The 22,466-nt window shown below is 39.9% G+C and overlaps 2 protein-coding genes across 3 annotated transcripts in view; one reads left to right on the forward strand and one right to left on the reverse strand.

Annotated features, from left to right (window-relative positions):
- The window catches only part of INTS6 (integrator complex subunit 6), a 90,227-nt gene extending 84,667 nt beyond the window's left edge, over positions 1-5,560 (forward strand). For both annotated transcript variants that reach the window (XM_038569412.1, XM_038569414.1), the window contains 2 exons: positions 145-238; positions 2,285-5,560. In XM_038569412.1, coding sequence (XP_038425340.1) covers positions 145-238; positions 2,285-2,378 — 188 coding nt within the window. In that variant the 3' untranslated portion in view covers positions 2,379-5,560. The remainder of the gene's footprint in view (positions 1-144; positions 239-2,284) is intronic.
- The window catches only part of SERPINE3 (serpin family E member 3), a 28,078-nt gene continuing 9,314 nt past the window's right edge, over positions 3,703-22,466 (reverse strand). Inside the window, exons 6-9 of the mRNA XM_038569415.1 lie at positions 17,502-17,602; positions 6,963-7,049; positions 6,368-6,451; positions 3,703-3,921 (exon numbers count right to left, since the gene is read on the reverse strand). Coding sequence (XP_038425343.1) covers positions 3,878-3,921; positions 6,368-6,451; positions 6,963-7,049; positions 17,502-17,602 — 316 coding nt within the window. The 3' untranslated portion in view covers positions 3,703-3,877. The remainder of the gene's footprint in view (positions 3,922-6,367; positions 6,452-6,962; positions 7,050-17,501; positions 17,603-22,466) is intronic.

Below are 22,466 nucleotides of genomic sequence, written 5' to 3' on the forward strand. Positions count from 1 at the left end.
AAGTTTTTAATGAGTGGTGAAAATTTTACGTAGAATATCTTGGTTTTGTGTACTACATCTTGATATAGTAAACTGCAATAGAAAAATAATAAGAGTGTGTAGAAAAGCCACTTAACTTTTTCTTTTTGCTTCTCTTGTTTTAAGAATATGAAAGGATCTTCACGTTACTGAAGCATGTGCAAGGCAGTTTACAAACAAGACTAATATTTTTACAAAATGTCATTAAAGAAGCATCAAGGTAAAGAATCTATTACACATTTTGAAATGATTATGAAATGAGTCCCCAGCTCACAGTCAGGTTTTTAACAGTACTTATTTTGAACCTGTGATAGTATGCATGTGTATGACACACTCATGTGTATATAAGTTTCTCTTTTTCTTTTTTTTTTTTCTTTTTTTAGTTTATTGAAAGAAGTCCACTTAAAAAATAGCCATGCACAAATTTTTCGCCAACTATGGACCTTTTCTACCTACAGATTACAGATACTTGCATAATTCTCATTTATCCTACTCTGTGGCTTTTGGGGGGGGGTCTTTATACTTTTTAACCTTTAATTTTTTTCCTTTGCATATTTGGGCTATAGTTAATATTAACCAGTGATTAGCAACAACCTCGAAAGACAATATTTGTACGTGGGAAAACATGTAATTAAGGGGAGCAGAGTTGGACAAATGGGCCTTATTCTGATTGCTTCAGTAGCTCAGGATTATGTACTTTAATACAAGGAATGTGGATCAAGATTATAAATGGTAACTATGAAGTGCAGTTAACTGGAAAGCATAGTTGTAGTCGTTTAGGGAGTATAAAAAACACTTTTCTTTCACGATTTCTTTAGTATTCTTTTTTTTTTTTTTTTTAATTTTTTTAAAATTTTTATTTATTTATGATAGTCACAGAGAGAGAGAGGCAGAGACACAGGCAGAGGGAGAAGCAGGCTCCATGCACCGGGAGCCCGACGTGGGATTCGATCCCGGGTCTCCAGGATCGCGCCCTGGGCCAAAGGCAGGCGCCAAACCGCTGCGCCACCCAGGGATCCCTTTCTTTAGTATTCTAAGAAAACTTAGTGTTCATCTTATCTGACCTTCTGAATATACCCACCCTTTAATAATCCCCTAGTTTCGTCCATGCTACACATAAAGGTATTTTTAGTTGGACCAGTTAATTTTTTTTTTTTTTTTGAGTGGCTAGAGCATATGCCACTTTGAAGGTTCAAGATCAGACCATAACTTTTCATGTTGTTTTGAGTATTTCATCTGTTGTTTTCTTTATGTGACATTCTAGCAACTTAGACTTCATGGATTTAGCTGTATTCCTGGTGCCTGCCCTCCATTTTTGCCACCTTGTAGAGAGATGTGGAATATTAGGGTGGCTCTTTATACTAATTTACAAGTAGAGAGGAAGAAGGTATAGATTGGACAGTGTTTTGATATTCTCATATTCTAAAAAGCATTAGCAGTGTTAATACTTCTGTAGACAAATGCAATTTTAAGCTACTATATTAGTGGAAAAAAGTTAAATTACCACTTGAACTGTTGGCTATATCCTATACTACAGATGTCTAATAATCCTTGATTTGCTAACTTTCAAATTGTAATAGTAGAACCCAAGGGTTTTTGTTTTTTTGTTTGTTTTTTTTTTTCAAGATTTTATGTATTTGAGAGAGAGAGAGAAAGTGAGCGAGTACAAGCAGGGGGAGAGACAGGCAGAGGCAGAGAGAGAAGCAGGGAGCCTGATGTGGGACTTGATCCCAGGACCCTGGGATCACAACCTGAGCCAAAGGCAGACGCCCGACCTATGGAGCCACCCAGGCTTCCCTAACCCAAGGGTTTTTTAATGCTGCCATCCAACTGTTCGTTTCTTCTTCTGTCTTGGGATTATATTCATACTTTTTTCACATTCAACATTCAACTTTTAAAGAGCATAGGAAGCTATTGGAGTCATTGCTTTGGAAGTCTAAATTTTGTTAGAATATATGTAACCCTTGTAAATGGTAGGGTTTCTTGTTTTTCTTTTCGGATGTGAAACAAATAACCTGCTTCCATTTACCTGGGCCTGGGTTATTTGTTTTAGGAACAAACTGTAATTCTGCACTGATAAAATAATTTGCTTATCTGCCAATGGATTTTATATATCATAAAGTTGTGTTTTTTCATTTTTATTTTCCTTTGAAAAATCTTCCCAAGGCAGTTTCTATCTTTAAAACGACAAAACAAAACACGAACACTCTGATCTACATCCATTAAAAAGAAATTGAGAGTGCTATTACTTATTTTTTTTATACAGGTTTAAAAAACGAATGCTAATAGAACAACTGGAGAACTTCTTGGATGAAATTCATCGAAGAGCCAATCAGATCAACCATATTAATAGCAGTTAAAAGAAAACAGAATGTGGCCACTTATTTCAGTATCTTCTCCAAATACAAAGTAAATACAAGACTGTTGTGATCTTGCATTCATTTTTTGACATGCATTGTTGGCTATTTGAAATACTAAGAGCAAGTCTACAGATCCTTTTTCCATCATTTTACAGTGACCTTTTCTTCATTTTGGTTTATTTTTGTAATGTGAAAAATACCACTCTAAAACACATTTTTATTTAACAAACTAAAAATATTCCTCCAAATCTCTTGCTTGTCATTGACTCTTGCGTGTCAATTTCCCTCAGGTTCTATTTTCTTAAACCAACCTTTAAAACTGTCACCTCTGTTAAGGTTGAACTTTGCCAAAAAAAATAAAAAAGAAGTTACTTTGTAATTTTTGGGGAAAAAAGCACATACATTAAAACTAGGTAATGTTTTGTATATACAGTTATTTTGGATATATTATTGTAAGTTGTACAAATGTATTTTGAAGAATATTTAAGAAAAGCACTTTTGTTATTCCATCAATAAATGCTCTATTTTACTCTTGTGTGGTTTAGGAAATAATCACATTTAAAGTAATCATTTAAAACCATCTTAAGGATAATGGAATTTTAAAGGCCTTGCTTTTTAAGCATTGGAAAAATACACCACCTGAAGTTCATATTTGTTAAAGCTAACTGTAATTACCTGTTGCCTAACCTGCATTGTCTTTTTACTCTCTGTTCTTAGATTTTGTTGGCCACACCAACATACTCCCGTTTCTGCGTAGCTAATAGAAATGACGGTATCTGGGGCAAATAGGCAGACACTTTAAAGGCTGTTTGAAAGCAGACATCTTTCATATTGGTTTCTTTCCTCTCCCATTCAACACCTTTTTCTTTTCTCACTAAGTTGAAGCTGTTACTTAGGAAGTTGTAAGTTTGGGGTACACCACATACTCTGAAATGTCTAGCCTTTAGCAGCTTGACGCCATGCTTACATACAGAAGTCCCACAACAGATGAGGGTTAGGGGGGAGCTCTTTGTTCTCCTCTGCTATTCTTATCCATAAACTCTCCATTTTCTTTAGAAGCTAAATGGAAAGGAAACATTTAAGATGACTTTGCTCATTGTGCATTCCCCCTGAATTACTCAGGATGAGGAAAAACCAACACTCTTTACTGTCCACTCACAGTCCAACATGGCCTCACGTGTCTTCACTGAGGACATGACCCTATGACCAGACTCACTCACCTTTCATAGATCACTGCTGTGCCTTGTAGTGCTTTTGGGGTAACCAGTAGAAAGGAAGGTTAAAATACATTTAAATTAAGAGAGGGCAAAATAAATTTATAAAATTATAGTAAAATCAATGGAATTTTAGTTTCATAATATTTGAAAATCACATACCCTTATCTTTTTACACTTTAGCAAAACATTTTTAAAATTTCAAGGGTATAGCAGAATGCAGTTGTAACTTTTTATGAAGAAAAGCATAGATGAAAGTGGAGAACATGCTTGAGATCTCGTAATTTAGTCTAGGGGATTTGAAACTCTCCCAATGCTGAAGACAAATCCTGTCAAGAAAAAGAAGCATTTAATGTAATGTTACATAGTATTTTCATATGCAAGTCTTTAAACCTTTTTTTACCTCTACAAAATACCTTTAAAGCAGGATATCATTTAGTAGATGGAATTGTTAAGGTAATTACCTTCAGTCATTGCTAAATTCAAGAGTTACACAAAATTCAGAATATATTGTCTGGTCTTAAATTGTCCTTATGTATATTTTGATTCTGTGATTAATAGAAAGGATTACAAGTCATTCAAACAAAAGTTCATACTTAACAAGAATATTTAGGAAAGGGATTAAGTCCCTTCCAATGTTTAGCAGCTTTCCTCATCAGGAGGTTCTTATTTCCATTTTACAGACTGCTCATGAGGTAATAATCCTTTAGACCCTTCACCTTACTACATTTTTTGGGATGAATCCTGAGGGAGTTGGGAAGAAGCAATTTTTTCAGTCTCCTCTTTCTGTCCTTAATCTCTCTGCCACCATATTCGATAGCCCACCTCATCCAAACCCTAGTCACAAAGTTTGAAACTAATCAAAACTCCATCTTAAGTAGCCCATCTCGCAGGTTTTTTACATTTTAAGGAACTGGGCATATTAGTTAAATTAGTAAAATACTATAGAATTCTTGTAAGCAAAGGGGAGGGAGAGGGAGTACATTTGAGGGGAATATCATGCCTTTTAGGCCTTTTAAATCAACTGGGTGGCTTTAGGCTGGACAAATGATATTCTCCAACAGCTCAATCTTGAGTTTAAGGTCGTTTTTCTTAATGTTCCCACATGTGTCCCATTTGACGATGGATTCATTATTTGCCCTTATCGGTAAGGTTTGTCAATTCGGTGTACTGAAGGCTGAGACTGATTTCTATCTCTTGAACACCCCTCTCTCACCAGAAGAGTAGCCACTTGGCCTTGTGTGATGTGGGCAAAAACCTCCAGAAAGAGTAAATACACTCACAAGGACTATATTTAGATGTGCGGCAGATTATGGAACCGGTTTTGGATTAGCCTTTTATTTTCATTGTGTTTATTGAGGCAGTTCTGAAAACTATCATCGAAATAGTGGTGTGTCCTTTACTGGTTCAAAGGTTTTACGTCGTTTTTATGCAGTTGAATTCCAAAAGAGAAATCGTTCTCTTTTAACTGTCATCAACCTTTATCGGCTATCAGCTTTTGACAATGACCTTTCTGTTCATGTTTAGTCCTGTCTCTGTTTCTCGAGGGAGTCGAACCTGTCATTTTTTTCATCTTTCATTTTTTTTGACATGTATCCTTTCTAAGAGAGGGCTCTCTGTTGCCTGTTCTGAGTGATAAGTGACAATTTCATCTAATAAACATGGGGTTGGAAATGATCATGGTGAAATCCTAGGAGGATATATTCTGTTGATGGACTTTTTCTCCCCAAATAATCCCCAAATAGATTATTTCCTAGTGAATGATTATCTTCATCCTTTTTGTCACAAAAGTGTTCCTTTGATTTCTAGCACAAGTTACAGCAGTATGCAAATGATTCTCAGATAAAATGATGTTGACAGTATTTCCTTAACAATTTGTGTAAAACCTATGCGTAATTCTCATTATTCTAACTTTTGACTTTTTTTCTCTCCATAAATAAAAATAATGCCTGATGTTTAGTTAAAGTAGATCCACTTTTGCTTGATTTTGTTAGTCTTGTTCCATCCTATTTCTTTTTAACACATTGTTCCGACTTGCCAACAACTCTTTACTGAGAATCTCTTTTCCTTCCCAGGCTGCTAAATAATTTTCGGGGCGGCGGGGGGAGGGAGAACATGGAGAGGAATAATTTGAGTACTTTGTTCACTGTTGAAGCTGAAAGGACCTCTGCTAGTCCTTCTGATGTGCTAAGGCCCTGCCTGCACCACACCGTCTCTGGCTTAGCATGAGGTTGTATAGTGGGACTTAGAAGTGCAAACACTTGACCTTGGCGTCATTTCAGCAAGCGTGAGAAAGATCAACAGAAAAACTAGAAATCCAGGGGCATCCACTAGGATTCTGGGGTTGCTGAGTCAGAAGACTCCTTGGCTGTGCTAAGTGCCCTGGAGGAACTGTCTTTTGTCCTACGGTGATGAGAAAAGCAAGGCTACAAGGGGGGGGGGGGGGAGGATGATTTATAATTTATTTTACCTTCATGATCTAAAGTCTCCCCAGAAGTAGAAACCCAAAGTTTTAAAAATCCACGTCAACTAAAAATGAGCTGAAGGAGAAGTCAGACAACACGGAGGATATCCGTGTCTGTAGTTACGGAACGCTCCCCTTTCTCAGGACACGCGACAAGAAGCTTTGAAAGCACCGTAGAAACTAGCTGGGAGGAATGCTTAGTGTAGGCCCAGTGGGCAAGCGGGCGCTGGTTGCTAGGGAGCCGCGGATCCATACTTAAGCTAGCTGAATTCTGTCAAAAGCATACGGTCATTACCTGTGTCAGTCATTACCTGTGTCGGGTTCTCTCAGGAAAAAGAAGAATGGCCGATCCGCCTTAAAAAAAGGAATCCGAGACCTTTTCAGTAACAACAGAGCTGCAGGAGAGAAAAAGGATAAAAGGATCCCATTGCATTTTCTATTCATGTGAGGAAAGTCACTATTTAAACTGGAGATGAAGTCAGTTATATCCCTTGATTTTTGAAGAAGTAAAAGCATCCTATTGGTATTTCATTGCTTAGTTGTTATTTATGATGGGGTACAAGTAGGAAAATCAAAAAGATGTCACACAGCCAATCCTCTGTCCCATTTTCAAAAAACTCCATGGAATCCATTCCTTAAGGTAATTTTCAGAATGGCTTCATTCCTTGTTTATGGGGATGATGGGGCAAGTCCTTTTCAAAATGGATTTCTCTTCACCCATCCTTTTTCAAACTCTTTGCTCTGTGTTAACATTTCTTTTAAAAAAAAAAAAATGCTATGCCATATCTGGACTTGGGGTTTTTAGTGGAAGGTTTAGAAACGTGAAGACTGAGTTGGATAAACCTAACAAAGGCAGATAAGGGCAAGCAGCGTGACTAAATGCTGCTGACTCCCTTAGAAACCCACCTGTGGCTGTAGATGCCTTGGTGCCTTCCTCTGAAACCTCCATCTTGGCTTTATGAATTGCTTCAGAAACGTAAAAACCATCTTGGCCTAGTCTCAGGGGAAAAAAAAATGAATTGCTTATTTCCATTTTTAATTGCATTTAGCTTAAGGATTTGAGTGTATTTTAAATAATGTATTTCATTACAGTCTCTCATGCTGCCTACTATAAGGAGAGTGGAAAATTCTTAAGTTGCAATATTTTATGTGACTTTTAAAACCTCAGATTTGGCGAATTTAATAAATGATCCCACCCAAATTAATATAGAGAGCTGAGCCCTGTTTTTTTTTTTTTTTTTTCAATAAACTTTGTAGAAGGATTGCCAGAGTACAGTTAAAATGGATTCTGGAGTCCAAGAAACTGCTTTTTCAGCCAGCTTCTGAGATGATTTCCCTTGAATGCTTTCTTGGACTGTATTTTAGGAGCCGCTTTTAAATGACAGTCACAGGTTTGTCCCATAGACTTTAAAAGGCGTAAGTCGGTGTATTCAAGATGTGTGTAAGTCTGCAGGACTGCATTCCGTACGGTGAGGTATGGCAGGCGTGCAATAGATTTGTCTCCGGGGCTAGGATCTGCCAAGACAGTGAGCGGTCAGAGCCGTAATGGCTGTGGGCCCACGACGGCAAGGATCGAGGGAGCTTACCAAACAGGAGTAGGAGCGATCATGTTAGAGGAATCCGTAGCCTTTTGTAGTCTAACCACTAACCATGTGCAGACCGCTCGCCGCGGTGACGCGGTACTTGATGACTGTACAACAAAGGGAAATAGGAATCTAGAACTTCCATAGTGGAAACTAGTAGTTACACCTGACCTTTCCCTGGAGAATGAGCTGTGAAGTGTTCTGAGGTCACGCAGTTGGTAAGAAGTAGACACTGGGCATCTGCAGGTTTTCTGACGGTGCAGCGCCCGCTTCCACCCCACCCCCCCACCCCGCCACACAAAATCCCACCTTGCAAAAGCGTACCCTAGCCACCTGGAGCCTGCCGCTGGGGAGGGACCCGCAACAGGAGTCTTCAGTCCTTTCAGTATACGTGCTGTATTTTGAGAGAGCTTCTTTGTTTCAACTTAGACTAATTGTTTTGCATTTTTATGCACATACAAGGAGATGGAAATGAATGTCGTGAGGCAGTAAAACCAGCCGCTATAGGATATGCAGCAATTCATCCATCTTCCAAATAAGGTATACACAGGAAGCTGTGAGCTGGCTGTATTTGTTGTAAGAAACAGTGATTTTCCAGCATCATTGAAGGGGATCAGACAAGGGCCAGAGGAAGGGAAAAATCCATGGAAACGTTCATCTGGTATTGCTTGTCCTAAAACCAGTGAAGAATCTGATTGATTTTTAGCAGTTGGTCTTTTCCTGTAGATCTTTTCGGAAAGAAGCTTCCCTCGAATTCATAGCTTCTCTCACTGGCTCACTGAACAAACGCGATGCAGTGCCAAAATTAGAGTTCTGCGGACAAGTAGTGGTCCTCTGCTGCCCAGGAGGTCTCACTGATCTGTGGCCTCACTGCTGTGCCGGGTATATGGGCATCTCGAGTCCATGCCCAGAAGTTAGCAGACGTTCTATCTGAAGCTCTACCAGCTAAGGTCCAGTAAACGTGGTTGTGTTAGAGTCCAGGCACCTTGACACGAGGTGAAAAACAGGACCGATTGGTATGAATGAGTCTTTGGTTAGACAGGCTTGACTGTTACAATTTCTTGAGTTTCATTTAAATAGCCTCCCTCCATCACACCACAGGATGGGTCCGAGGGTTTGCACAGCCACTGAGCCAGGACCCACAGCCTGTCCTGCCCTGGCATCCACACCTCCCTTAAATTTTATCTCATGGAGGAGTTAGACATTTCAGAAGACCAACATTTGTGATCAAACTAAGAATTCAGGAGTCATCTGTAGGTTTGTGTTTCTCTTCTTGCTTGATCTTGCATTACAGACCTCTATTTGCTTACTTTGTCAAGTATCTGTTCAAATGAAACCGCCCTAGAAGAATCCAAGCACAAAGGGGTTCTCCTGCCTTGGGCTCATCTTCTGCAGTGTTAGCAGCTCCTTAGCGCCGTGGAGGATCATACAACCTATTTTCGCAAAAATTGTTTCCCCCAAGATTGCTTATAGGTGCTATGTTATAAAAAGGGATCTGTGATTGATTAAAATATGAAATGCAGGTTGAATAGTTTTGTGCTTCCGTTGTTAGTAGTGGACTTCTTAGAGCTGCTTATTTGCTAATGTTTGTCGTGAACCTGCAGGACTATAATGTGTAATGTTGAGCCGTGAAACGACATGCATCATCCCGTCTCTAGATTCACCATCTCAGCATTCTGGAAAACTACAGCCCACCATAAACCCGTTTGCTCCTATATCACATTTCACTATCCAAGGCCAAGTGTTAAGTTTCTTCCTACCCTCCTTCCTGGCACGGTCTCCCCTCTTCCATTATATCTACAAGGATTCATGTCAACCTTTCTCTTTAGATTGTTAGCTCCTAGAAGGCAGAAGCTGCTTTATTAATTTTAAATATATATATATTTTACTTTACTAACTAGCATAATAGTGTTGGTACATAATCGTGTTCAGTAAGTGTTGGACACTCCTCACATTATACATTTGTTTCATTTTCCCATAAAAACAGATGCCTTCATGTTCTTTTTTTTTTTTTTTTTTTTTTTTTTTTTTTTTAAATTTTTATTTATTTATGATAGTCACAGAGAGAGAGAGAGAGAGGCAGAGACATAGGCAGAGGGAGAAGCAGGCTCCATGCACCGGGAGCCCGATGTGGGATTCGATCCCGGGTCTCCAGGATCGCGCCCTGGGCCAAAGGCAGGCGCCAAACCGCTGCGCCACCCAGGGATCCCATCCTTCATGTTCTTTAATCTGATTTCACTTGTAAGGAAACGGTTGGTATCTACAGAGTCAAAGGGGAACAGTGCAGAATGGGTCTTTGGCAAATTTTGTCCAAATGACTGTTTCGGTGCCTCTTTCCCCTGGGTTCGTGGACACCATCATTTTTGTGTGTGGTTGATCATCCTCTCAAAAGGCTCAAGCGTCTTCATAATGACAATGTGTAAACACAGGATTTGCAAAATGCAAATCAATGTCTGAACATCCGACCCTCAGCTTCTCAAAATGCAGGGTCATTTGCTGGGTCATTTGTTTTTCCAATTATCATCACTTCATATTGGCAAATTTTGTGGCTCTAAAAAAAATTCTTGCCAGAATTTGCTTCTAGTTTATCTTTCTTGTCTTCTTATAACTTAGCCGTAAAAGACGGAGTGTGTCACGCAGCACCCAGCCCAAGATATAGAGAGACAGTTCTAAAATAATTTGAAATGGCCTCTGAAGCCAGGCTGTGGTCAGCTGCTTTCTCTATTATTTTCCTCTAGCCCACTTCTCCTGGCCACCTCCGCTCTACCGAGATAGAATTAATAGAACATTTTGTAAATGTAAGGTGTATCCTGTGATGATGAGATGTTGCCCATTAAGATTAGGTAACACATGCATCACCTCACAGAGTCACGATTTTTGTGTTAATTTATAAGATCTATTGTCTTGGCAACTCTCAAATATATGAGAGTATATTGCTACATACTCCGATTTATTTCATTGAGCCTAATGCTGGCAAGGTTTTTCTGTGTCGTTGCAAATAGCAGGATTTCCTTTTTTATGGCTAAATAATATTCCATTTATATCTATGTATCTATATCCGTATCTCTATATCTATATATGTCACAGCTTCTCCATTCATTGGCTGATGGACCCTTAGATTTTTTCCATTTCTTTGCTATTGTAAATAATGCTGCAATCGACATGGGGGTGCAGTTATTTCCTTGATAGTGGTTTAATTTCCTTTAGGCATATATTCAGAAGTAGACTTGCTGGATAAAGTGGTAGTTCTATTTTTGTTTTTTGAGAAACCTCCATAGTGCTTTTTCCATAATGGTTTGACTGATTTAAATTCCCATCAACTGTACAAAGTTTCTTTACTCTGCATCCTTGCCGGTATTTGTTATCTCTTTCTAATAATAGCCATTCCAACAGGTATGAGGTCATATCTCACTGTAGTTTTGATTTGCATTTCCCTGATGATTGGTGATGATCAGCGCCTTTAAATGTATCTGTTGGTTATTTGAATATCTTTTTTGGAAAAAATGTTTATTCAGATCCTCTGTCCATTTAAAAATCAGATTATTATTATTTTATTTGCAATCAAGTTGTATGAGTTCTTAATATATTTTGGATATTAATCCGTTAGATGTGTGGTGTTCAAACATTTTCTCCCATTCTGTCGGTTGCCTTTTCATTTTGTTGTTTCTTTTGCTATGGAGATACTTTTAGTTTGATGTAGTCCCATTTGTTTATTTTTGCTTTTGTTGCTAAATACTTTTGGTGTCAAATCAAAAAAAGGAAATCATTGCCAAGACAAATTTCAAGGAGATTTTCTCTTATGTTTTCTTCTAAGAGTTTTATGGTTTCAGACACTTTAAGTCTTTAATCCATTTTGAGTTAATTTTTGTGAGTGTTGTAAGAAATGGGCCCAGTTTCATTCTTTTGCATGTGAATGCAACACCATTCATTGAACAGACTATCTTTTCCCCGTTGAGTATTCTTGGCTTCCTTGTCAAATATTATAGATTTAGTTCTGGTGTCTTGATTCTATCCCATTTGCCTGCATGTCTGTTTTTATACCAGTACCCTACTGTTTTGATTACGATAGATTTGTAATAGAGTTTGAACTCAGCAAGTGTGATGCCTCTAGCTTTCTTATTTCTCAGGATTGTTTTTGGCTATTTGGGGTCTTTTGTGGTTCCATATGAATTTTAGAGTGTTTTTTATTTTTCCATTTCTGTGGGAAATGCCATTGGAATTTTGGTAGGGAGTGCACTGAATCTAAGGATTGGTTTGGGTCATATAGACAGTTTAACAATATAAATTCTTCCAATCCGTGAACAGACTAGGTTTTCCCATTTACGTTTGTCTTTTTCAATTTCTTTCATCAGTGTGTTAATAGTTTTCAATGTAGAGATATTTCACCTCACCTGGTTCGATTTATTCCTAAGTATTTTATTGTTTCTGATGCAATTGTAATTATTTTCTTTCTTTCCCACATAGTTCGTTGTTAGTGTAAAGAAACACAAATTATATTCGTATATTCATTTACTTTAGTGAACTTGTTGATTAGTTGTAATTATGGATGACTAGTACAATATTGGAGAATCTGATTTTGACTATATATTTACCATTACCAATGATTTTTATATATTCATACATTTTTGTGGTGTCAATTTACATCCTTATTTCAGCCTGAAGAATGTTCTTTAGCATATCTTGTAAGGCAGCTCTAGTGGTGATAGATTCCCTTAGCTTCTTTTGGTTTGGAAAAGTTTTATCTCTGCTTCACTTGTGAAGGACGGCTTTGCCAGGTATAGTATATTCTTGGCTGACAGTGATTTTTAATTCAAAATTTTGAACATGTCATTCCACTCTATCCTGGCCTGTAGTTTCTGTTGAGAAATCCACTGATCATCTTATGTGGGTTCCCTTGTATATAACTTGTTTCTTTTCTCTTGCTGCTTTTTAAAATTCTTTCTTTGACTTTTGACAATTTAGCTATAATGTCTAGTGTAGCCCTCTTTGGTTTCAACCGATTGGGATTCCTTGGGTCTCATGAATCTGGAAGCCCACTTCTCTCCCGATTTTGGGAATGTTTTTGGTCATTATTGCTTTAAATAGACTTCCCCATTTTTTCCCCCTCTCATCTTTTGAGATTCCCATAATGAGTAATTTTTTCTTTTTTGGAGTTCTCAATTCCCACAGGTTTTCTTCACTCTTTCATTCTTTTTTTCTTTTTGTTCAACCGACTAAATAATTTCAAGTGATTTATCTTCTAGTTCATTGATTCTTTCCTCTGTTTGTCTGAGTCTTGTTGAAGCTGTCTACTGAATTCTTCAGTGCAGTCATTTGATTCTTTAGCTTTAGGATCTCTGTTTGTTTGGGTTTGGTTTTGGTTTGATTTTTTGATGGTTTCTATTTCTTTCTTGACGTTTTAATTTTGTTCATGCATTGTTCTCCTAACATTGTTTAGTTGTCTCTGTGTTCTTGCAGTTTGCTGAACTTCTTTAAGAGGATTATTCTGAATTCTTTGTCAGACAATTCATCTCCATATTTTTAGGGTAGTTATTGGAGTTTTATTTTTTTCTTTGAATAGTATCATATTTTTCTGATTTTTCATGATCCTTGCTTATTTGTATTGGTATCTGTGCATTTCAGTAAATGGTCTCCTTCTCCGGGCTTTACAGGTTTGCTTTGGTAAGGAAAGACCTTCACCAGCTGGCTGGTAGCATTTGTGGGCAGGTGGGGCTCACTATCATCATCTCTGGGCAAAGCCTCTCCATGTGCTCTGAGTTTGTAGAGGGGTGCTGCTGCCTAGGTTCTGCTGGTCGGGTTCTGTATTCAAGCAGGACTGCTGGGTGGGCTTGCTGTTTCGGTGGGGCTTTCTGGCAATGTCAGAGCTAGTGACTCAACTCTTTCATTGCCAGGTTGAACCACTAGCTATGCAATCAACTCTTGGCTAATAAGATTGTAGGCTTTGTTCCCCGACAGGGTGGTGCCACTGGTTGGATCCATGACTGGGTAGCTATGAGAGGGCCTCTACAGTCCCTTCTGGTTAGGTGGTCTCATGCTGTGCTTCCCAGTTGGATGGTGCTGCTGGCTGGGCTCCATGTTCAGGTGGGGCTTCCAGCTTTGCCCTGAAGATGAATGGGGCTATCGGCCAGGCTCTGTGACTTGGTAGCACTGAGGGCTGGGCTGCAAGGCTACTCAAGGTCATTTCTCAGGCTCCCTGGTTATGTGAGGGTAGGAAATATGCTCAACATTTGAGCAGGGGTGCTGGCCGGGCTCTCAGCCCAAGCAGAGCTGAAGGATGGGCTGCTCAGCTAGCTGGATTCTCTTGTCAGGCTTCTTCAATGGGTGGGATTTGAGACTATGCCGAGCAGTTGGGTAGGGCTGTGGATTTGCTTTCCTGCAAGGTAGAGTGGTAGTATGGCCTATCGACTAGGGACTCAAATCAGGCAGAGTGCTAACCAAGCTCTCTGGCCAGATGGGGTCACCAACCTGGCTTTGTAGATGGGTATTCCTGCCAGTTGGAGTCTTTGCTTGGATACTGGCACAGGCAGAAACTTGGTCTGCCAAGGTTTGAGTGCTGGTTAACGTAAGCCTTGACCACTACTTCTCCATTTCTATTTGATTCCTAAATTATCCCCAGGAGGCAAGACCTAAATAGATCTTCCAGAAAGTACAACACTGGAAGAGTTGGATGTCCACCTTGATTTTCTTTTCTCACTGGAGAAACTGTAGTAGACCCAAGGGGGCACTCCTGGTGCAGTGCTATGTCAACCTACAGAAGGAGTGATGTGGTCCAAGTGTGGCTGCTCTTCTTACCTTTCTAATGTGGTTCTTCTCAGTCTCTGTGGTTCAGAGGGGATGCTTCAGCTTCACATCCGGGTGCTAGGATTTTCACAGTGGTGACTTAGCTATGGATAGTTGCTGGCTGGTCTTCTTAGGAGGGGGACTGAAGTTGGCAATGACCTATCTCACCATCTTGATGATGTACTTCATCTGGTATGGCATACGTTAACTTCAGTGTGCAACCAAACAACTATGTGTGGTTTGCTCACTTAAATTGTAGTAGCTTGGAGCTTGTAGTTCTCACTGAGCAGATATTGGAAACTAATTGCTCATTTATAAAAGTCAAGAATAAGATAATTTCCTCAAAGTTTTAAGTTTATGCAAAAGAAGTATTTCTTGGATTAGGAAGCATGGGTTTGTATCAAAGGCTGCTGACCCTTCTGATTGCTCAAGAAGTCTATCTCTAGCTGGTATCTTCAGTGTAAGTGAAATGAATTACTCTTAAAATCTTTATAACATGTAGTGTCAAGGACGTCTGGGGAGAAAAATGATGACCTGGGCTTAGTTGAGCCTTGAGATGATACTGAACACATTTTTTTTTTTTTTTTCAGGCAGCAGGAAAGGATTTGATGACATGAAGGAAGAAACGAGTCACTTTTAATGGGGAAAGAGAACTTGAGTAAAATGATTCTGGGCATTGGAACCAAATGGAAAGAAAAGGCCAAATGTTCCCTGTGGTTTGAGCCTTTATCAATAGTACAAAACTACTTGGTAACCTCTTATTAAGTGTAAGAAGGGAGACCAGCATTTTCTGATGACTTATTTTCTGGCAAGCTCTTTGCTGATACTTTGCTATATGTTAAAGAATTTTATTTCCATAAGTAAGATGTGAGGTGGGTGGTAGCTACCTCATTTTAGGAATGATGGAACTATTTGTTAGACTGATTCAGTCACCAACAGCCCACTTAGGCACAGAAGTGACTAGTCTCTTGAACATGTTTAAAGAAGGGCACTGGAAAGCAATATGGTAGTTGGCAAACCTCATCTGTAAAGGGCAAGATATTAGATATTTTAGCAATTGCAGGCCATATGGTGTCTGTTGAAACTGCCTAATTCTGCCATTGTAGCAGGAAAGCAGCCATCAATGATTTGTAAATAAATGGGAGTGGCTGTTTCATGGAAACTTTATTTATAAAAACAGGAATCAGGTCATTGTTGGGTGACCCCTGTGTTAGAGGAACAAAACTTTAAGGGAGAAGATAAGGCTTATGTTTTATCAATAGGAAACAAGCATTCAAGGTTCACACTTGGCACATGCTAAGTGCTCAATAATTATTTAACAGGTTAGATCCATGAGCCTGTGTTTCTGCTGGTTTGAAAAAAAATCTACGTAGACTTTAATTGCATTATAAAGAAGGTATCAAAAAGTGTTCTTTCTAAACTAAGTTGCGCGTTATATCTTGTCAGGAGAGCTTAGAGCCTTGGAAGTCTTTATCAGTTAGGGGCCTATGTGCGTGATGTAGGTGGGTTATGCTCAGTCCGGTTAGAGGACATAGGATTAATGGCATTTTGAGATGTACTTTTAGGACATAAAGGCAGAGCTATGGGGGGACGATCAGTGAGTCATGATGGATTAATTGAATGTAGTAGTGTGGAAGAAAAGGTCAAGAATGGCCCCAAAGTTTTTAACAAAATGATCAAAAGAAGAATAGTATCATCATCAACAACAGGAATGCCCTAGCTGAGCTCTGGAGTCACAAGAAGACACTGTGATTGGACTTTTCACATTAATAAAGATAGAATCCACTTAGTCAAGTTCTTTATCCCTTCCTTTTTCCTTGACCTCTGATCCGTTTACTCTAGTCTTCCTCTTTTCCCTACAGTGTCAGATTATGCCTGAGTCAACAGAGAAAATTTCTGGTTGAGTCGTTCAACGAAGTCAACAATATTTATTGGATATCCACTGTGCGCCAAGCATTGTTGGGGCCACTCTGCCCAAACTTGATTATTGCTTTGCTTATCTCTTTGCATAGTTAGATAATGAGTACAGCACTGGGGGGTTTTAAACACTCCAGAATAGCTCCTTCCTCTTGTGCTCTGTTTGATAAGTAACTGCCATTTAGTTTGGTCATATCTAAAGCATAAGCCAAGACTGCTTTTACGCACCAAATTCCTCTGTGTGTGTATGAGTGTGTGTGTGTGTGTTTGTGTTATTGCTTGAGAAAGAAGATTTTGGGCAAAGCTTTAGAAAACTGTGTGATGAGGTTCTAGCATTTAAAATGGAGATTCTGAAGCTCATCAGGCAAAGCAAGCATTAGGCCAGTGAAAATGCCTGCTACAGTATTATTTTCGTACCAATAGTTTATAACTCTCCAGAGCAGAAACAAACCTGAGCCTTTGGAGTTAGCAATAGTTTAAAGATGGCTTCTAAGAGGATTCTGGAACATGAGGTTTGGGCATTCCATTATTTTTAATATTTGATGTAAGTTCCCTGCAACATGATAAGCAAACACAGCTCCTATTGATGAGTAATAGCATGTCTACCAAGGGAAAATACGTTTAATATGGACGTAGGGAAGAAGAACACTTTAGGGCAAGATTACAGGTACAGGGGTAATTCGAAGACAGGAAGTTGGATGGATGGGGGAAAGTTTCAAGGTTAGTTCATGAGAAGAGGACAGAAATGGTACAAAGAGGGAGGGAGAGGGAGGAGGTAAAAACAGGGTGACTGTGAGGCTGGCATGGTGGTGGGAGGTCAGAATGAAGAGCTCTGTCACTGCACCACCATCTGTGACATGCTCCTACTCATGACAGGCCGGAGGGTGAGGTGGATTCTGTGGCCACTGACTTCACCCCGAAGGTGGTCTCCACAAAGGGTACTTAGAGGTCTCAAGAAACACCACCTGCCTCCACAAAGTACAACCCAAATTCAACAGTTATCTGAAGCCACATATTCTTACATAAAGCAAAACTCTTTCTTTATTCTTTTAAATAATGTTAACTCTCACTATACCACTGAAGCCTCTGTAGATGAAAATCCCTTAAAGTATGACAAAGCTGCCCCCAAGCACAATGCCAAAAAGCTTGAAAGAAGAAGTGTTACCTGAAATTCCTTTCAAGTTGGCTTTGAGTGGATCAAAAAGATCGGTGACTCCCCAAGAATTTAAAATGGGTTTCAAATTGAAGTGATTTTCGATCCTGAATCTGAAAAACAAAAGCCATCAGCTTTCATTTAGAAATCTCATCCAAAATAATTTCATACACGCCACACAACTGCCAAACTCCCTAACTTGTGAGTCAAGGAAGCCTCTTTTCCAGCTTTATCTTTCATTGCTCCTTTTCATAAACCCTGCCCAGGGACTAGTCTGACCACACAGGGCTCCCTCTCCCTTCCGTACCTTTGCTTTTGCTGTTCTTTCCACCCCATCTCCTTTGATTGCCTTTGAGTTGCCACCCTTGCCTCTAAGCTCAAGTCCATTGTTCTCTTCTCCTCTCCAGCTGTTTTGTGTCCTTCGGTTCCTAAAGCCCCATTAACACCTTGTTCTGCTCTTTTGACGTATGGAATAGTCTGCTTCTTATTACTGTTATTTATGATTTCGCACACCCCTTGAGAAGATAGACCATCCCAGTCAATGTTTTATTTCCTGGTAGTAACTAAAGAGTACTTACCATGTGCTAGACACTATGACAAGCGTTTTTTGTGGATTATCTAATTTCGTCTTCACATAACTATGTTATTATCATCCTCATTTTACAGATGAGAAAGCTGAAGCCTAAAGAAATTAAGACACTTGCCCAAGATGATGTAATGAGTACGTGGTGGAACTCAACTCAAAGCCAGGCTGTCTGAGGGCAGAGCCCGTGCTCTTGGCGTCTACGCTTTGCTACCTCCCACCTCGTGAGGCCTCTCACGTAGTAGGTGCAGAAAAGAAGCTGTCGACTGACTGGCAAGGAGTAGAGCATCTCATGTAATACGTTCATATTTGATAAGACAGATTTTTGTGTTTGCTGTGTGCAGTGTGTGTCTTCGATGCATAGGAGGAAAGGAATGCAAGCTAAGGCTTTGGTTTTCCTAATAAGTCCGGAGAGGAGAAAGAATCAACACACCAACTTTGTAATATTTCTCCAAGGGCAAGGCATCTAAGATTTTACTGTGAAGGATTCTTTAAAAGGATTGCTCATATTATTTTTCTTTGAAAATGAAAACGTTTGAAATGGACTTTATCTTTTTCTATAAACTATGCAAAACTTGCAGGAGAGTAAAAATACTGGACTAGACCATTTAATATCAAAGGTCTTCATTGCATACAAGACAATGTGATCAATATTTTAAACAGAAGTATCAGATTTTCTCATAAATATGTTTTGGGTCTTTAGAATAGTTTTCCAAGAAGGTACGGTCGCTTTCTCCAACTATGCTGACGGTCTCAAAAAAAATTTGTACCATCTCTTCTGAACTTTTCTTAAATACTTAAAACTCATCCATTTTGAAAACTCTTAGGGCTGAAACATATTAAGAGCACGAACTTGGGGGCCCAGTGCCAGGGTTTGAATCCTGGCTTAGCCTTTTACTAGCTGAAGGACCTGGGGCAAATTATTTTACCTCTCTTTGCCTCAGTTTCCTTATTTGTGAAATGAGCATAACAGTAGTGCTTAGTTATCAGCTTTATGAAGATTAAGGGAAATAATTCTTAGAAGTGCTCAACAATGCCTAGCACAGCTCACACACTTTATTGTTACCATTGTGGTTTTATTGTTTCTCAGGGATATTGAAAAAAAGTTCAGGGATGTTTGAAGCCAAATATAGTGATTATGGTAGGTGATAAAACTGAGTAATATCATTTTTTTCGTAACTAAAGATAATAGTAAGAGTGAGGTATGACCATAAAAGGTGAGAGTGATTTTTTTGTTTCTTGTATGGAAGTCCAGCTCAGAAGAAATGCCACAAAAATATCTTGAGTAAAAAAATTGCCCTTTACCAAAACCAGACAATGATATCATGAGAAAAGAAAACTGCAGACTAATTTCACTTATGAATGTAGATGCAAAATCCTCAACAAAGCACTAGCAAATTGAATCTAGCAACATATAAATCCCACCATGACCAAGTGGGATTTATCCCAGGAATGCAAGGTGGGTTCAACATATGAAAATCAATGTAAAACACCGATATTAACAGGATAAAGGACAAAGGCCACATGATCATCTCAATAAATGCAGAAAAGCATGTGAAAAAAAAATCTGATATCTTTCATGAAAACAAAAATCACACTATAAACTTGTGATAGAAGGGAACTTTTTCAATCCAAAAGAGGGCCTCTACAGAAAACCCACAGCTGGCATCAAACTTCTTTTTCATGAGAGACAGAGAGAGAAAGAGGCAGAGACACAGGCCAAGGGAGAAGCAGGCTCCCCGCAGGGAGCCCGATGTGGGACTCCATCCCAGGACCCCGGGGTCACGACCTGAGCCGAAGGCAGATGCTCAACCCCTGAGCCACCCAGGTGCCCCAGCTAGCATCACACTTAATGGTGAAGACTGAAAGCTTTCCTCCTAAGATCAGAAATAAGAGAAGGATGCCTACCACTTCTGTTTAACATTGTCCTGAAAAGTGTGGAGGGCAATCATACAAGAAAAAGAAATAAAAATGCATCCAGATTAGAAATGAAGAAGTAAACCTATCTCTACTCACAACTTGGTTTATATATAGAAAATCTTAAAGAATACACACACGTACAGAGAAAAAATTCTTAGAATGAATAAATGAGTTCATCACGGTGGCAGGATATGAGATCAAGGTACAAAAATCAACTGTGTTTTTTATATTATCAACGAATCATCTGCAAATAAATCCCATTTTATAGCATCAAGAGGAATAAAATACTTAGAAATAATTTTAACAAAAGGAATGCAAAATTTGTACACTGAAGACTAAAACACATAATCAAAAGAAACTAAGGAAGACATAAGTAAAATGAAAAAAAGTCTTGTGTTCACAGATTGGAACAATTAATATTGCTAGAAAGCAATATTCCCAAGTTGATGTACTGATTAAACACAATCATCATCATCAAAATCTCAGCTGCCTTTTTGGCAGAAACTGAGAAGCTGATACCAAAATTCACAAGAAAATGTATGGGACCCAGAATAGCCAAAGCAATCTTGGAAAAAGAGCAAATCTGAAGGGCTAACAGATCCCGATTTCTAAACATTATAGTAATTGAGACTGTGTTGTCCTGGCCGACGTATAGACATTTGTGCCCAGAGAATAGAATTGAGAGTAAACCCATTAAAATAAACTCATTCATTTATAGTCAATTAATTTCAACAAAGGTACCAAGAAAATTCAGTGAAAGAATGATCTTTTCAATTAATGGTGCTGGGACAACTGGATAATGACATGCAAAGAATGAAATTGAACCTCTACCTCATAACACATACAAAAATTAATTTGAAATAGAAGAGCTAAAACTAGAAAATTCCTAGACAAAGCATAGACACAGATCTTTGTGATCTTGGTTAAGCAACGGTTTCTTAGAAATGACATCAAAAGAAGCGCAAGAAATAAAAGAAAAAATAAGTTAACTGGACTTCATTAAAATTTAAAACTTTGGTGCTCCAAGGGACACCATCAAGAAAGTGAAAAGATGATCCACTAAATGGGAGAAAATATTCGCAAGTCATAAATCTGATAAGGGACTAGCATCCAGAATATATAAAGCACTATTCCAACTCAGCAATAAAAAGACAACCGACTTAAAAGTGGAGAAAAGATTGAAATAGATATTCCTTCGATAAAGGAATGTAAATGGCCACAAAGTGCATGAAAATATGCTTGATGTCATTGGTCATTGGGGATATGCAAGTGGAAGCACCATGGGAAGCGGCCTTGCGGCAATGAGGATGGCCACGTAAGGAGATGGGTGGCCGGGCGCCCCGTCTTGCCTCCAGGCCAGGGAGAAGCCGAGAGGCGGGGAGGCCTTGCAGGAGGGCCAAGCGGGGACTGCACCCTAACTGCTCTAGCAAGGGGAGCTACGGTTCTGGAGGGAGACTCCGTGACACCCCTACTCTTTAGTCCTTCCCTCCATTCACAGGGACTCAAAAAACCCCAACTGTGGGAAAAAATACATCACATAGAACTGGACCGTTCTGTGTGGCGTCAAGTATCTTCACATTGCTGTCGCGCCAGCTTCCACTCGGGAAGCCCCATCTTTCCAAGCTGCACGGCCTCACAAGGAGCCGGCAATGAGGGGCGCTGGCGGGGTGGCTGGCAGAGGCCCTGGAGGGCATCTGGCAGGCCCTCGAGAGGTACAGTGTGGGGTCCACGCGTGACCCCGGGGGCCCATCTTGGGTGCGTACCCGAGGTGGCTGAAACATGCAGCCACACGAACATGCGTACGTGAGTGTGTTCCAGAAGCCAAAGCGTACAAACAGGCCCCAAACGGTCCAGGCACTGAGATGGCTGTGAGCCGATGAGCGGATAAAACCGAACGGAGTGTGTCCACACGATGGGAAATTGTTCTGCCATAAAAAAGAACGAAGCACGACGCGTAGGCTGGGACCCGGGCCGGACCCTGAAGACACTGCCAAGTGGCGCAGCCACGCACACAGGGCCGCCGCTGGACGTCTCGGTTACACGCGGTGTGCAGCGAGACACGTCCACTGTGCTCCCAAGTACACTGGCGGCCGCTGGGACCCTGGTGGGGACACAACGGGGCGGGCCTGCTAACGGGCGTCGCGTTTCTTCTGGAGGTGTCGAGAAAGTTCTGGAATTAAACAGTGGCGACGGCTGCACGACGTTGCCTGTATACTAAACGCCTGCGAATCGTACACTTGGAAAGAATGAATCTTATGGTTCTGTGAATTATACCCCAATTTTCTAGAAAGGAAAGAAAATGCCCGTCGCGAAGCATAGCGCACACACGATGATCCGCAGCTCTGTGCCAGGAAGGCCTAGACTCCTGAAGACATGACAGCTGACGGGTCCTCCCGACACTCACGACACACAGAGACGGACACACACAGACGGGCTCCTGGCCGCAGAGCCCGAGCCCGCCGCAACGCCCCATG

This window comes from Canis lupus, chromosome 22 (assembly GCF_011100685.1).
Source record: "Canis lupus familiaris isolate Mischka breed German Shepherd chromosome 22, alternate assembly UU_Cfam_GSD_1.0, whole genome shotgun sequence".
Classification (NCBI taxonomy): Eukaryota; Metazoa; Chordata; class Mammalia; order Carnivora; family Canidae; genus Canis; species Canis lupus.